Source organism: Corvus kubaryi, unplaced genomic scaffold (genome assembly GCF_017639235.1).
Source record: "Corvus kubaryi isolate FWS band 111438036 unplaced genomic scaffold, C.kubaryi_AGA036_p1.0 66, whole genome shotgun sequence".
NCBI lineage: Eukaryota > Metazoa > Chordata > Aves > Passeriformes > Corvidae > Corvus > Corvus kubaryi.
Window position 1 is genome coordinate 13,467,222 of NW_024582054.1, and position 13,511 is coordinate 13,480,732.

General features: G+C 40.3%; 1 protein-coding gene across 5 annotated transcripts in view; it reads left to right on the forward strand.

The window, feature by feature from the left end:
* The first annotated feature begins 171 nt into the window (after nt 1-171).
* Nucleotides 172-13,511, forward strand: part of LIN52 (lin-52 DREAM MuvB core complex component) — a 41,720-nt gene continuing 28,380 nt past the window's right edge. For 3 of the 5 annotated variants that reach the window (XM_042047106.1, XM_042047104.1, XM_042047107.1), the window contains exons 1-5: nt 172-282; nt 365-439; nt 619-656; nt 1,125-1,191; nt 2,204-2,287. In XM_042047106.1, coding sequence (XP_041903040.1) covers nt 264-282; nt 365-439; nt 619-656; nt 1,125-1,191; nt 2,204-2,287 — 283 coding nt within the window. In that variant the 5' untranslated portion in view covers nt 172-263. Of the gene's footprint in view, nt 283-364; nt 440-618; nt 657-1,124; nt 1,192-2,203; nt 2,288-2,361; nt 5,284-13,511 lie in introns of those variants that run through there. The other 2 variants (XM_042047105.1, XM_042047103.1) reach the window with 2 other exon arrangements.

Consider the following 13,511-nt stretch of genomic DNA (forward strand, 5'->3'; position numbering starts at 1 on the left):
CAGGCCCCGCCCCCGCGCGGCTCGCGGCCAATCGCCGCCAGCAACCGCTCCGGCCACGCCCGCTTCTGCCCCCGCCCCCCGTGCCGGGCCGCGGATTGGCGCAGAGAGCCCAGCCGCCCTCCGAGCGCCACCGCCCGGCCCGGCCCGGCCCCGCCCGGCGGCGGCCGCGGGAGAGGCACGTGGGGCTCGGGGGCGGGGTTTGTTTTTCCGCTCGCTCTCGGCAGCGGCGGCGAAGGCGCGGGGAGTCACGTGAGGCTTGTGCGATGGCGGCTCCCGCGGACGGTGAGGCGGGAGGGCCGGGCGGCACTGCCGCTCCCCCGCGCCGCTCCCCCGCCCTCCTCCCCTCACCCCCTCTTTGTTGCAGGCGCCGACCTGGAGGCCTCGCTGCTGAGCTTCGAGAAGCTGGACCGCGCCTCCCCGGACCTGTGGCCCGAGCAGCGTAAGTCCGGCGGGCCCTCGGCCCCGAGTCTGACACCTCGGGGTGGGGTGGGGAGAGCTCGGGCCGGGTCCACCGGGGGCAGCTGCACCGGCTAGGCCGGGCCCGCCGGGGCCGGGCGGGGTGGCGGTGCTGCCCGCAGAAGCACGAAGCCCCCGCCAACCTCCGCTTTCTCTTCCCAGTGCCCGGGGTTGCCGAGTTCGCCGCCTCCTTCAAAAGCGTGAGTGAGCGCTGCTTTGCCTTTCGCGTTTCCGCCTTCCGTGTGATGGTAGACCTGCGGGTTCTCTTGCGGGCTTTACATCTTCGTTCTATGAACCGTATCTCAGTTATAACTCCAGTATATACTACAATAAACCTTTTGGTTTTAATGTGTCTTTTATATATGTGTTTCTTTTTTATACCTTATGCAGTTTACTGTGAATGAGAATTATACTTTGGAAGAAATAAAAGGTTTTGAACTTCAGAAAATCCTATTTTTCATACTGATTTTTGGCTTGTGGATGGTAGTATGCTGTTTTTAACTCTAAAATGTCCAGGAAAAAACAAGATTAAACATGAAAGTATCTTAATGGAGCACACTCATGTTTTTGCTGTCAGTGTAACTTGATTTCAATACAGATCGTACTTCATTATACAATTCTAAAAATAGGCTTTTCTGAATATGAACTTTTTATTTTTTTTATAACAGCCCATTACAAGTTCTCCTCCCAAGTGGATGGCTGAATTAGAAAATGATGATATTGATATGTTGAAGGGTGAGTATGAGTATTGCGGGCATGAATTGAGGTTGCCAAAGCAGATGGGAATTCAGTACTTACTTAAGAGGCTTAAAACACTTGTTCTTTAAATGTTCTGGTGGTGGCCCTGTGGCCTGAGATCTCTAGCCATCATATCTGCAGAATCTCCAACTCAGAAGTCTTTTTATCTTGTTAATGATAGACATTTTCATTAAACCGGTTATTGCCAAGAGCCTATCCAGGTGTCAGTGGCAGGCTGATTTTTCAAAACAAGCAGTGTAACATTGTATATATTTCAGTCACCTCAGTTAGCCATTTTTATCACTGTATTAGTATAGGGAGTGTCTCCTGTGTTTTGAGAAGTAGCATGAATTTTTTGGAGGAGCTCGGCTGATCAGTTGGGAGTAGCTTAGACTTGTTGATTGACTTGTTCAAAGATGCTCTATGTGGGTGTCTTCCGTCACAGATCCAGGAGCTCTAATGCAATGGTGAGGCTGTATAGGCAAGTTACAGAAGGATTAGCTAGCATGTCCACTTTTTGTATGTTGCAGCTGTTAGTTTGCAGTAAACATCCTTCAGCATGCTCTGCCTCTCATGAATTCCACATGGTGATGTGTGATTGTGTCACAGTGATGTCACAGTTACAAAGTGAAAGCGAGATGGATTAACTCTGACTTGCTGCAAGAAATGTGCTTAACCTTAGATTATTAATGTAAAATAAGTCCATTCCCTTGCATACTTTTTAATAGCTTGTTCATGTTGCAATGTGAACTTAAAAGAACTTCCAAAGTATGGGTCAAATTACTCTTTGCAATGATGGCAAATTAAAGCATGAACTGGAGTCATGGCTGTCTTTCTCCTTATGTTAAAATTAGGAGTGGAGTCAGCTTGAATTTGAACATACGCTGTTCACTGAAATAGATCCTGACAGAAGTATAGCTTGAAAGTCCTCTGTGAAGTACTAAACAGGTGAACTGTCACTGGAGGACTACAGACAGTGTTAAAATTCACCTTCTTCTCTCTTTTTAAGAGCTGGGGAGCCTCACTACAGCTAACCTGATGGAAAAAGTTCGTGGCCTGCAGAACCTGGCTTATCAGCTGGGACTGGATGAATGTAAGTGCAGTACACAGATGTGACTAACTACACTGCAAATCTTTCCACTAAAGCATGTGCTTGTGCATTTGTAGCTGGAAAAGTGTGTTGGCAGATTTGGCAAGTGTTTGACAGTTGGTGACCTCCTGCACCAAGATGAGAGAACGAGCTTACATCTCCAACTTACAGCCTACCTGCGTGGGGGAAGCATGTATGCCAGTCTGGTGTTGCACAGTGGCAACAGCCTTCTGTTCCTGAGTTTAATGTTGTCTTACGTAAATCAGGTTACTTTGCTTAATTTCCCACTCAGATACTAAACCTGTTTCTCAGAATACTTGTGGCAGTACTTCTCTCAAATTTCATGCACTGCTGCCACAGTGAAACTTGCACTTGTGTATAGGATTCTCCTGTCACTTTGTGTTCATACTGTTTTCTGCTTCTGTAGCTGTTACTTTTTCTACACTCAGTTGTGGCGGGAGGTGATGTCATTGAGTCATAAAGTTGACCTTCATCCCAATTGCAAACAGCCAACTCTTACTGTGGTTTTTTGAAGAAAGAGTTCCTTTCATTGTGTCGTTTAGGACTCTCTTGTTAACAGGTTGATCCAGCTTTGAGGATTTCAAAAGTATTGTGGAGTTTTTAATGCTACCCATACATACCAACACATTTATTTTTTTTCTGTTTAGTTTTGCTTGAACAGAGACCTTGGTTGCAATTAACTCTTGGGCTACACAAAGCACCAAAAATTTTAAGTCTTTCAACCTTCCTTTCAGTGGATAACACAGTAATAAAGCTTTAGAGTCTTTCTGACTGCAAACTTAGGATAGCCTAATGCATTCTTAATAACAAATCATTACGCTTGTTTTAACATACCAAGTTTATTTTACTTTCAGTGCTAACATCTCTTAAGACTGTGTAAAGCATTTGGTGGAGTAAAAGTTAAAGTATAACAGTGTAAAACTGAGTCAAATGCAAAGATTGGCTGATGATTGGCTTTCTTAGTCAAGTTGTCAGCTCTGATGTCAGATCATGTTGTTCTGCTAAATAGACTTTAAGCAGAGCCTGAGTTGCAGTAAAGCTAGGGAGGTGTTTGTTTCCTTATTGCACGTGCAATAATTGTTGCATCTGTTTCCATTTATTTTTACTGAGAACAAGTGCATATGTAAAAAAGACAAAGTGAGGGAAAATTGAAATATGTGAGGCTCAACAGTTATAACTTAAGTCTTGAATTTTCAAGCTTTATGAAAGGTTTCCATACTTGTAACTTCTTGTCACTGAATACAGTTTTTCTTTACACTGTAATCCATTGAATACTTTTTGTGTCATAATATACATTTATCTTTGGAAAATTTTTACCAAAAATTAGTCACAGAATTTGAACAGAAGCTGCTCAGGACTGTTTTTCCCAATACTGTCTTTAGGTTATTTTCTCTTACCGACTTGGATAAGTGAGAGAACAAGAAAAAAAATCCAAAAGATCTGTTGGTTAAAGTTAAGGGAACTGTGGATTTGTCTTGGAGGTATTGGATGTGGTTATATCTTTGTGTATTGAAGTTTAGTAGTCCCCTCTTGACTTGGCTGGTTAATTGAAACTGGCTGTCAAAAGCAGGACGAAACCCGCTGCTGATCAGTCTCCTCTAGATGGCAGCATGAGGCTTCCCACTGAAGTCTTGCTGCTTTTCGTTTCATAAAACTCCTGACATTTCAGTCATGGTTTGAAGCTGTTCTTGCCAAGATTGTTTTTTGTGATGTATTTTCTCTTCAGAATGTGCACTGTCTTTTTTTATTTAGAGATAAAAATTGGATAGATATAGATATTTATTATGTATTAGATAGATATAGATATTTATTATGTATTTTCAAGTGTTTCATTGGTGCTGAGTATGAAAGATAATTCTGCTTCATTGTATTAGCAACTTACTTTTCCTTACAACTCTTCTAGATCCCACCTCAAATCCTTTATATTTTCAAAGACTTTTATTTTCATCCAAGTTATTAATAAAATGCTGTGCAGGACCAGGGTGATTCCTGCAGCACTCCATGAAAAATGTATCTATTGAGTGACACTGCAATCATGTTGTGAGATGTGTTATTGCTATACCCTGTTCACAACATACTTTATGTCAATTTTGTATTAGAATTCATTAGGCAAAGTGCTGTGGGACTGGGTACCTTTTGAAAAGTTTGTTTATTGAGGTACTATTGCAACAATAGCATTGAAATCTGAATAATTGATTTGACATGATGTAGTTTGATAAATTAATAATTGCTGGATTATATGCCTTGTTTCTTGAGTTCGTATGAACTCTCTTAGTATTTTGTCTATGTAAGTGAGCTTTCTTGACAAGTTTGGAAGAGGTGTATTGAATGTTTTGTCCATCTTCCTGGGACATCTGGATGGCTTTCATTTAGGAACAACTGAATACTGTTATCTGAATTCCACATTTTTATTATCTACAATTCCAGCTGTCCCTAACTTTTTGGCCATGGATTTCTCAGTTCCTCTTTTGGTTGTGCGCTTTTCACAGATTTCCTTTCTCTACAACTAACTTCCTCCCCTCTTTTTCCCATAGGGTTACCTTTACTTTCTGTAACCCTGGCTAGTTTGTTGACTGCCCATGCTTCTCTGAATCAATTTAGTTTGTCAACTTATAATTTAGCTTTTCTTTCCAGCTTGTTCTTCCTGGCATGCTAGTAGGTGGATTCTTGCTCAGAATATTCCTTGAAGAATATTCTTTCCCTCCTTGGCACAGAATTCACATCAAAGTATGACTTTCCTTGAATGAAACAGGATTTTTGTAGCATGAATTTTTTTAAATGTGTTTTTTTTTGTTTGTTTGGGTTTTTTTTGGGTTTTTTTAGTTTTTACTTTCCTCTTAAAGGATAGACTATCCTTTGGTCTCTTTTGTGTATTTATTCTTTGCTAAAAGGTGATTCTGGAGTTCTCTAGAAACTTCCAGGATCAGGACCTTGTTTCAATAAAGTCTTTTAAAAATAAATTATTTTTCAGCACTTCTTCTCAGGTTTCATCTTGTGTTTCCTTGCCTGCTTTTTAAGCTCTGTAAAATTCTACCTTATCCTTTTGCTTGTAGCTGCTTTCCTCTTTTTGCTTTGGTTCTTAGAATCACAGAAACATTTAGGCTGGAAAAGACCTCCAAGATCATGAAGTCCAACCTTGTCGCATTAGAGCTTCTATTTTCCTTCTGTTAATGAATTATTTTATTGGTTAGAATAATTGAAACCATTTTTAGTTTTGAAAGTCCTGCTTTGTGTCAATTTTACTCTTCCCGTTAACGTGGGTGTTTTAAGGGAGGAGGAGTTGGGCTCAATGAATACAGTGACTTCTAGTTGTTCATGTAGTTAGGGTGACTTTGGGAGGCATAGTAGCTCTTCTGAATGTGAGCTGCAGCCACTCAGTGAGTCTCATTTCTGAGTTTGGGGGGAAAAAAGTATAAAAGCCTTGTTATGAGCTTTCTTCCTCCCCTTTGTGTCCCTTAATTTTTCCACTTGCAAGCTTTGCTTGGAGTGGAGTAGTGAGCACTGCAGAGTGAGCAGACCCCAGTGAATGTGGCAAGCAAGAGGGAAATAGTTCTTTTTTGGGAACTCAGTCACAGACCCTGACTCAGTGTTTGTGGCCCACAAAGCAGCAAGTTTCAAAACACTTAATGTAAATAACTGCAAATTTAGATGTTGAAAGCATCTAAACATAAATTTACATCTAGATGTGAATTTAATGTAAAAAACTGCAAGCTCTGTTTTTGCACTGTATGACCCATTGCACCTTTTGGAGCCTCTGAGTCAAAGCTGACTTTAGAAGAATGTTGAAGTCTTGGTTTCATGAACTGGGAGCTCTGAGAAGTCCGTGCATTTAAAGATATACCCTGTCATCCTTTGGGATATATGCATACAGAGAGATGCATCTGAGAAGTACATATACAGAAAAAAATGTTTTTCTTATAAAAAACTAAAAGTTTAGTTTTTTCCAAACTTCCAAAAAAACCCCTTATGTATAAAAGTAACCGATATGTAGGGTGGGAAAATGGGAAAAGCACTAAGTCGCTGAAGGAATGTGGTTGTCCAGGGACTTTGAAGGCCCTGCTATTGTTTCCCTGCAAATCTCTGATATTTTTTTAGATAACACCTGCTATACTTGTTCAGAAGTCCTGAAATGTAAATATTTATAGCTGGTATCACAGCCATGTTTATGAAATCTCACTGATGCCAGAGAGGTTATCTGGCTACTATGGTATCACAGTACAGCTTCAGTGATACTGTCAGTGCAAGACTTCCTGCAAAGTCTGTTATTTTTAAGCCCCAATATCTTTGTGAAGGTAATGGTGCCTTGGTGTTGTGTGTGCTTTAAATATTAGAAAATGTGAGATAACTGACCAAACAGATATTAATATAATTTATAATTTCCCTGTCAGTAATTTTTGCTAGTCTAATCTCTTGTGTTCGATTAAATTTTTATTTGGAGTTAAAGCTAGTTTGTGATTTCTTGCTGTAAAATTAGGAGTGACTGTATTATCCAATGTCAAATCCTCATACTCTTTCAGGAGCAATGAGACAGTTCCCAAACATGCTCAACCAAGTCTCCTTATTTTTAGTTTCCCATGGTTTTGTGCATTCTGGCTTTCACTAGGTTCTAGCAACTTTGCTCCTATTTTCTTTGTAACGCTGATTTATTTTCCATATATGTTCAAGCAAATTAAGTACCAAGGGTGCAGTGGAAGAGCTGTTTAATCAAGGGCCCACAGATTAGACCTGGATGACCTGGGAGATTGCAGGTGAACAGCAAAAGGTTGGTCATCTTGTAGCACCAGACTGATAGAGGAAAAGCCAGCCCAGGTTTAGTCAGTGAGTGATGGTTTTCTTTCCTGTGAAGAATAAGTAAATGGCTAGGGTTTTTTGGTCTGGAGAGAAACAGCTGATGTAGTATGTGAAAAAGATCTGTAAAACATCAATGCAGAGGAAGTGTGAATGGGGAATGACTCTTCACTGTTTCTTATAGTGCAGGAGCCAGAGAGAATGAAAGAGACATGAATAGATGCTTGTGTTGTGCATTAAAGTCAGAACACACCACCACTGGAGCTTGTGGGCATGGAATGTCTCACTATCCCAATAATGAGATAAATTATTGGAAGATAAATCCTTCAAGGGTATCTGACTGCTGAGAAGTCCCCAGTGGCTTGGATACCTTGGGGATGCAGAAAGCAGAGAGAGAGATTACTATGCAGGTATAGCTATTACACTCTTCTATAAGTGTTTGCCATTGGCATGTGATCACGTCAGGGTGGTGGGTTGGAAAGACCTTTCATTTGACAATGGATATTTTTGTTTATTTATTTTAGTAATAGGCTAAACTGCCTGGTAGTTAAGCAACCACTACCAGAAGTCACTGAGGGGTCCCTGTAATGGACGGACTCTTCCAGAGACAGCAAGAGATGGATGGGCACATGAATGAGGAACAACTACCTTGCTCCCAAGTTAAACTGTCCTTGGTTGTGAATTGTAGTCCTCAGCAGCCTCTGAGATTTCTGGAAAATCATAAAGGAGTCCTTCTGAACTCCAAGCTATGTACAGATCACTACTTTTCCTTAGATTGGTAGTCTTCAGTTTTTCATTTCTCATTTCAGATAAATGCTGTCTGTTGTGATCTCTTGCTTGCAAGTTCAGCTTTTTTTGGAAGTTTGGAGGGGCAGAGCAGTTCATCAGGATTTAACTGTAGCATATTTTGAACATACACCCTTAGTTCTGCCAGTGATCCTTGCACGCTACTCTTGTGATTGAGTTTTGGGTGGTGTTTATTTTTTTTACCTCATTTAGATGCTGATCATTGGTAGGATATGCTTAAATTGGGCTCCATCCTTGGTGGACTGAATTTATCTATTAAACTACAAGACAGGGCATGACAGTTGCTACACTTGAACTTTGTGTATACAAAGTTGCTGAATTAGAATTAAAATGGGGAAAGGAAGGAAGATAATGTATCATTTTACTGAAACTTCTTTTTCCTTTTGTGGAATGGATTGTCTTTCCTAGGAGTGTTTCCATGTAGCATGAACATGCAGCCTTTTTAGGCTCCATGCAAAACACCTGGCCTTTATACCCCAACGGGCTTCTATCAATGATGTAATTGATCAGATAAAAATATCCTCTGATCATAACCACTTTTTCTTTAGTCCTGGCAACACAAAGGCTTTTTAAGCTCAGAAGCCTTACTTTACATTTGTGAACATGGCCTCACTTCTGCATTACAGTTGCCTGGTGCTCTTTCTGGTGTGGATGTACAGTTGTTTCCAACAAAATGTTTCAGGTTTTTACATTTGTAGGAAACCAACATATGAACAGATGTGTAAGTAAAGGGTACTTTAATATGTCTCATGACATCTTCTGAAATCTCTTGTTGGTCCATTTTAGTAAAAGCTGTATGTCCACTCTCTGTAGTCTGGAGAGTTGCGTGGAAAAGTGAATTGGACTGTTATAGTTTCTTACTAGTCAAAATGAGGTTTTGGAACTGTGTAGAAGAGCAGACTCTTTCTTTAACATGAACTCTTTCCCTGTTCCCTTGGAGAAATAAGACTATCTAAAGTGTGGTGAAGCTGGAGAACTGCCTTTTGGAGAGACAAGAAGGAAATAAAGTGAAAGAGTAGCATGTGATTTGGATCTATATCCCACAGCAGTCTCAGTGCCAGTTATTAGAAAGATACAGCAGTGTTCTTACCATCTTGACTGTTGACAAAAGAGTGAGGAGGATGCTCACTTTTTCTTTGTTAAAAGCTGGCAGCTCCAGAAGTCTTGTGCTTCTAGCACTTGTGTGCCTGTATTAATCTGAAACACGATGGAAGAAGATATGTTTTGGATTGCCTACATTGTTCTGAATATGTTGGACTTGGAAGAGAGCAATGTCTGCCAGGTCTAGTGCTTGTTATGTTCTTAAACAAAATACACTGTTTGCTTGCAAGGTGAACTGTACTGCATAAGAGGAAGCAGTTTGAGGTGTGTGCGCTTCAGTTATTTCTGCTCTGCTTAGAATTTTCTTTGTAGCAACTATTTTTTTTTCTTGGTTAGTTTTCTACATTCCCTGCCTTGCTGAGTGAATCTTCATCGTGTTTCAGTTTTGCTTGAAAGCATATTTCTCACTTATTTTGTTATTTAGTACTGTGTTTGGCAAGGACTTTATGTGAAATAGTATACTTCATGTGCTTCAAAGCTCAAAGGCAGAGTTTTATAGCTGGACAACAAAATTATGCTCTTTGGACACTGGGTTTCTGTAACACAGTTAGCTTGAGGAGTTACTTAGCAGAGTTAGTAGACTTCTCCCAGAGAATGTATCACATTTTGGATGGTTCATTTTTGGGTTAGGAGATGATCACAGAGAATTTCAGGAGCTCACAATCAGCTGAAATGGTTGGTTTAGTTTTTCACAGTAGGAAAAATATGGAGGCTGTTTTCAGTTTACATTCATAGTGGTTCTTGGTCCTTATTTGATTGTTTCAGAGAGGTGAAAAGAACACTTAAATTGTCTGTTAAGATGTTTATATTGCCCTGTCACCACAATATCCAAGATGCTATGATTTCCATGTGAAACCTTGGCCTTTCTCCTGATTCTTTTTACACTCTCCTCCCACACTGTAGATCTACCACTTCATTTTAATGCACAATGCTGTGGTAAGAGATACTCTGCATCTGCAGGGGGATAAGGAAATCACCTTTCCTTATACTGTTCACTGGCTGGCTTATTTACAGGCAGGATTTTTCTGGGGCACCTCCTGTTGGAAGAGCAAGACATCAGAATGCTAGCTTGAAATTGCCATTCGTACATGATCTGTGAATTGGCTAATTCTGACATGTAGGTAGTTAAGAAATGATTACAGTCAGAGGAGTCATGACCTCAACTTTTCATCATCTCCATTGGCTTGTGCCCCAGTTTGGAAGTGAAGGAGGCATAGGAAGTTTTAATTGTACCTGTGTGATTTATCCTCAGTCAGCTCTTTAATTTCTTCTGGCTGTCTGAGGTTTCCGACACGCTGTAAATTTCTCCAACTTTTTCATTATCTGCAATTTCTTTATGACTCATGAATCGGAGTGGAGAGAGAGTGTGGATTTACAGCAGAGATAAACATGTCCATAAAGTCTGTATCTGTGTCAGTAATTGTACTGCTGTCAGTGACTGTCCTGTTTTACAGGTCTCTCTTGGGAGAGGAACACGCTTTGCTACCAGTGTCAGAGAAGTGTTCACTTTGATTTGCATTAACGTGCCAGGAGATTAGGTTGCAATGGTGAGGATGGAAATTGAGTTTGGACCATGGCTGCTATTGTTTTTTTAAATAAATGGGTGTGTAGTTGAGTTGCCCTCTGTCTGCAGAAAAGAAGAAAAAAAGGAGACAGGTTCAGGTTGTTCTTAAATATAAAATCAGGGAGAGACAGTATACTGATGATATCAGATGTGATTCTACCCATATGCATAAATTGTGCATTCTTACCATAAAACAAATGCTGTGTCTAGGTAACTGTCATATATGGAAAAAAATACTGCATGGATCCTTAGGGTGTTCTCTGTCTGCTGGTAAAGTAGAATGAATATTTCTTTAAGTTTCAAGAAATTTCTGCTTCTATGCCTTCTTGCCCCTCCCTTACTCCTAGGAAAAGATGCTATTGTGGACATTGATGGTGAGTACTAATGCATCATCATAGTCTCCACGCACTGATGATTCTGATTGCTGCAGAAGGAGGTGTATACTCTTGAAGTTTGAGAAAAGGAGAAAAAGTCCCTAAAACTCTCCTCAGTGTGTTAGAAGTTCAAACTTCTACAATTTCTCTTTCTGTGCTTCTATTTTCTGTTTGATGCCTGTTGTAGATACGTGTCTATGTGGAATCTTCTTTTGTTAGGTTCTACAGTTTGGGTTGGATTTTTTGGCTGTGACTTAATTTTTTTCACAGTAAGGCAATTATTTTACCCCAGAATTATTTTCAAATATCCAAACTGACTGTAAAACCCCAAATTTCCATTATGTCAGGTATGCATTGAGACTCCCAAATGCAGTTGATTGTATTTTTCTAATTCTGATGGACACCTCTTACCAAAGGGAGATAGATTATCATCAACAATATACACTCTGTGTGTAGATAGCTTTAAAAGGTGGTTAGGTGTAGAAGTGTTAGAAATGCTAAAATGACACCTGCCATTGCGTGGTTAATTCCGGAGCCTGAAGCTGGAAGTAAAATGGGGAGTTTTTCCAGTGGTAGACAGTGTCCCATCTAGCTCTGATAACTGAGTTGCCAAAGCTAGATATATAAGGATCACATGCTAAGTGGTCAAAAGCTGGCAGATAACTGCTGTTGAAGTGAGTGATGCTCAATGCAAAGCAAACTTCTAAATAAAAGCTGTGTTGATGAGATGCTTTTTACCTGATCTTCACTGAAATGTCTTTTTTCCTTTTCTCTCATCCTCCTCCTCACCTCTTCTACATGCCCATACCTAGTTTGCAAATCTGATTTTGTTAAAACAAAGGTTACCTCTGAAAGGTACTTCAGCTAGGATGTATTACTTGCTTTATTGAAACAAGACAAAAACAACACCCCACACCAAAAAGAAACCCAGTACAACAAATACCAACAAACAACAAGAGCAACAAAATAAAAACACCAAAACAATGCCCCCCTCCCCTCCCCCGCCAACATTTCTTATATGCTGGTATTCATTTCCAAGAATGTCTCTTCTGAAAGTCCCCTTAGTCTCCTATAGTTTGTTCAATAGTAGGAAGAAATTCTGCAATGCTTTGATCCTTTCTAGAAAAGACTTTCTGAATTTATGTTGATAGAGTGAAGGTTGATCTAGATACTTCCTGTTGTTAAGAAAAGGGAGCTTTTTCAGTGTTAGTGGGGAAAAACAGAAAGACATCTGATTAATCTGAAAACTAACTGACCAAACAGCTCTGAAGACTGTGAAATCATTCATCTGATCCATCACCGTTAACTTCTGCAGGATTTTTGGTATGCTACTCAAAGCACCAGTTTGTGCTTTGTGAAGACATCTGGAATATTAGCAGTGGTCAGTCAAGCAGTGGAACACATTGTGCAGTCACTGGTTCTGCATTCTCTGTTCTTGAAGGTTTTCCAGACCTGATTCAATAAAGCCTTAAACAGCATGATCTGACCTCATGATTGACCCTACTTTGACCAGGAGACCTCCTGAACCCTTGTAACCCTGATCATCCAGTGACTCCATGTTTCTGTGATCTAAGATCCTTTCTAGAACTAGAAATGCATTCAAAGTCTGCATTTCCCACAGCGCCAAACAGTTCAGCTTATGAGCTTTAGGCAGGTACAACTCTCTGATCTGCCTCTATGGGAGCAGCTGATTAGGAGCAAGAAACCTAAGAATTCCTGTATCACAGTGATAGCTTTTTGACTTTGGGGGGATGATGAATGGACTTTCAGATATTTCCATTGATAGAGGTGATTACAAGTCTGTGCAGTGTGGGCTGCAGAGTCCATTTTTGAGCATAGGGAGATACAGTCCATTCAGTACAATTCTTTAGGCAGAGGAGGAGAATGGTCCTCAGCATACACAGAGGTTCTTGCGGGTCTTGGCTGAAATGAACAGTGAAACAGTGTTCATCTGTCTAGACAAGTAAGAGGGTCAATGGGGCTTGACTGAAGAGCTTTTAGCCACAAAAGTAAAGGAATGGGCTGTCACATTAAAGCATTTCTACCTGCCGTATGCTTGGCACAGAAAGAAACATGACTACAAACAAAATGTTCTTACATTATACTGTCAGAGGCCTATTTTTTGCTACTCTCATTCTGACAGGATAACTTGTAGACTACTGTCAGTGGAGGAATTGAGGATGGGGAAAAGTTTGATAAAGCATAAGGTTATGTGCATTTTTTCATTATCTTTTAAAAACACAGAAGTGCTAAACAAATCTCAGGAGTCATTCTAGCAGGGACTCTCGAACTTTACAACTGGTCTATTTATTGTTTAAAAATCTTTTGCAGTCTGTGCCTTTATTCAATTAAAACTTTCCATTTCTTCTGTGTTACTAGAACATTTACTCTGTATTTATAGATATTGGAAAGATTATCCCTGTACCATCTCTGTCTGAAATGTTTTCCTGTAAGTTTTGGCTACTGGCAGGAGTGAAGAGAGAATTTTCTTCTACAGTGGGGGTTGCTGGACCTATTTGCAGAGCAGCTGCTGATCCTAGTGAAAAATCTCACTAGAGTGTGACTTTGAAGA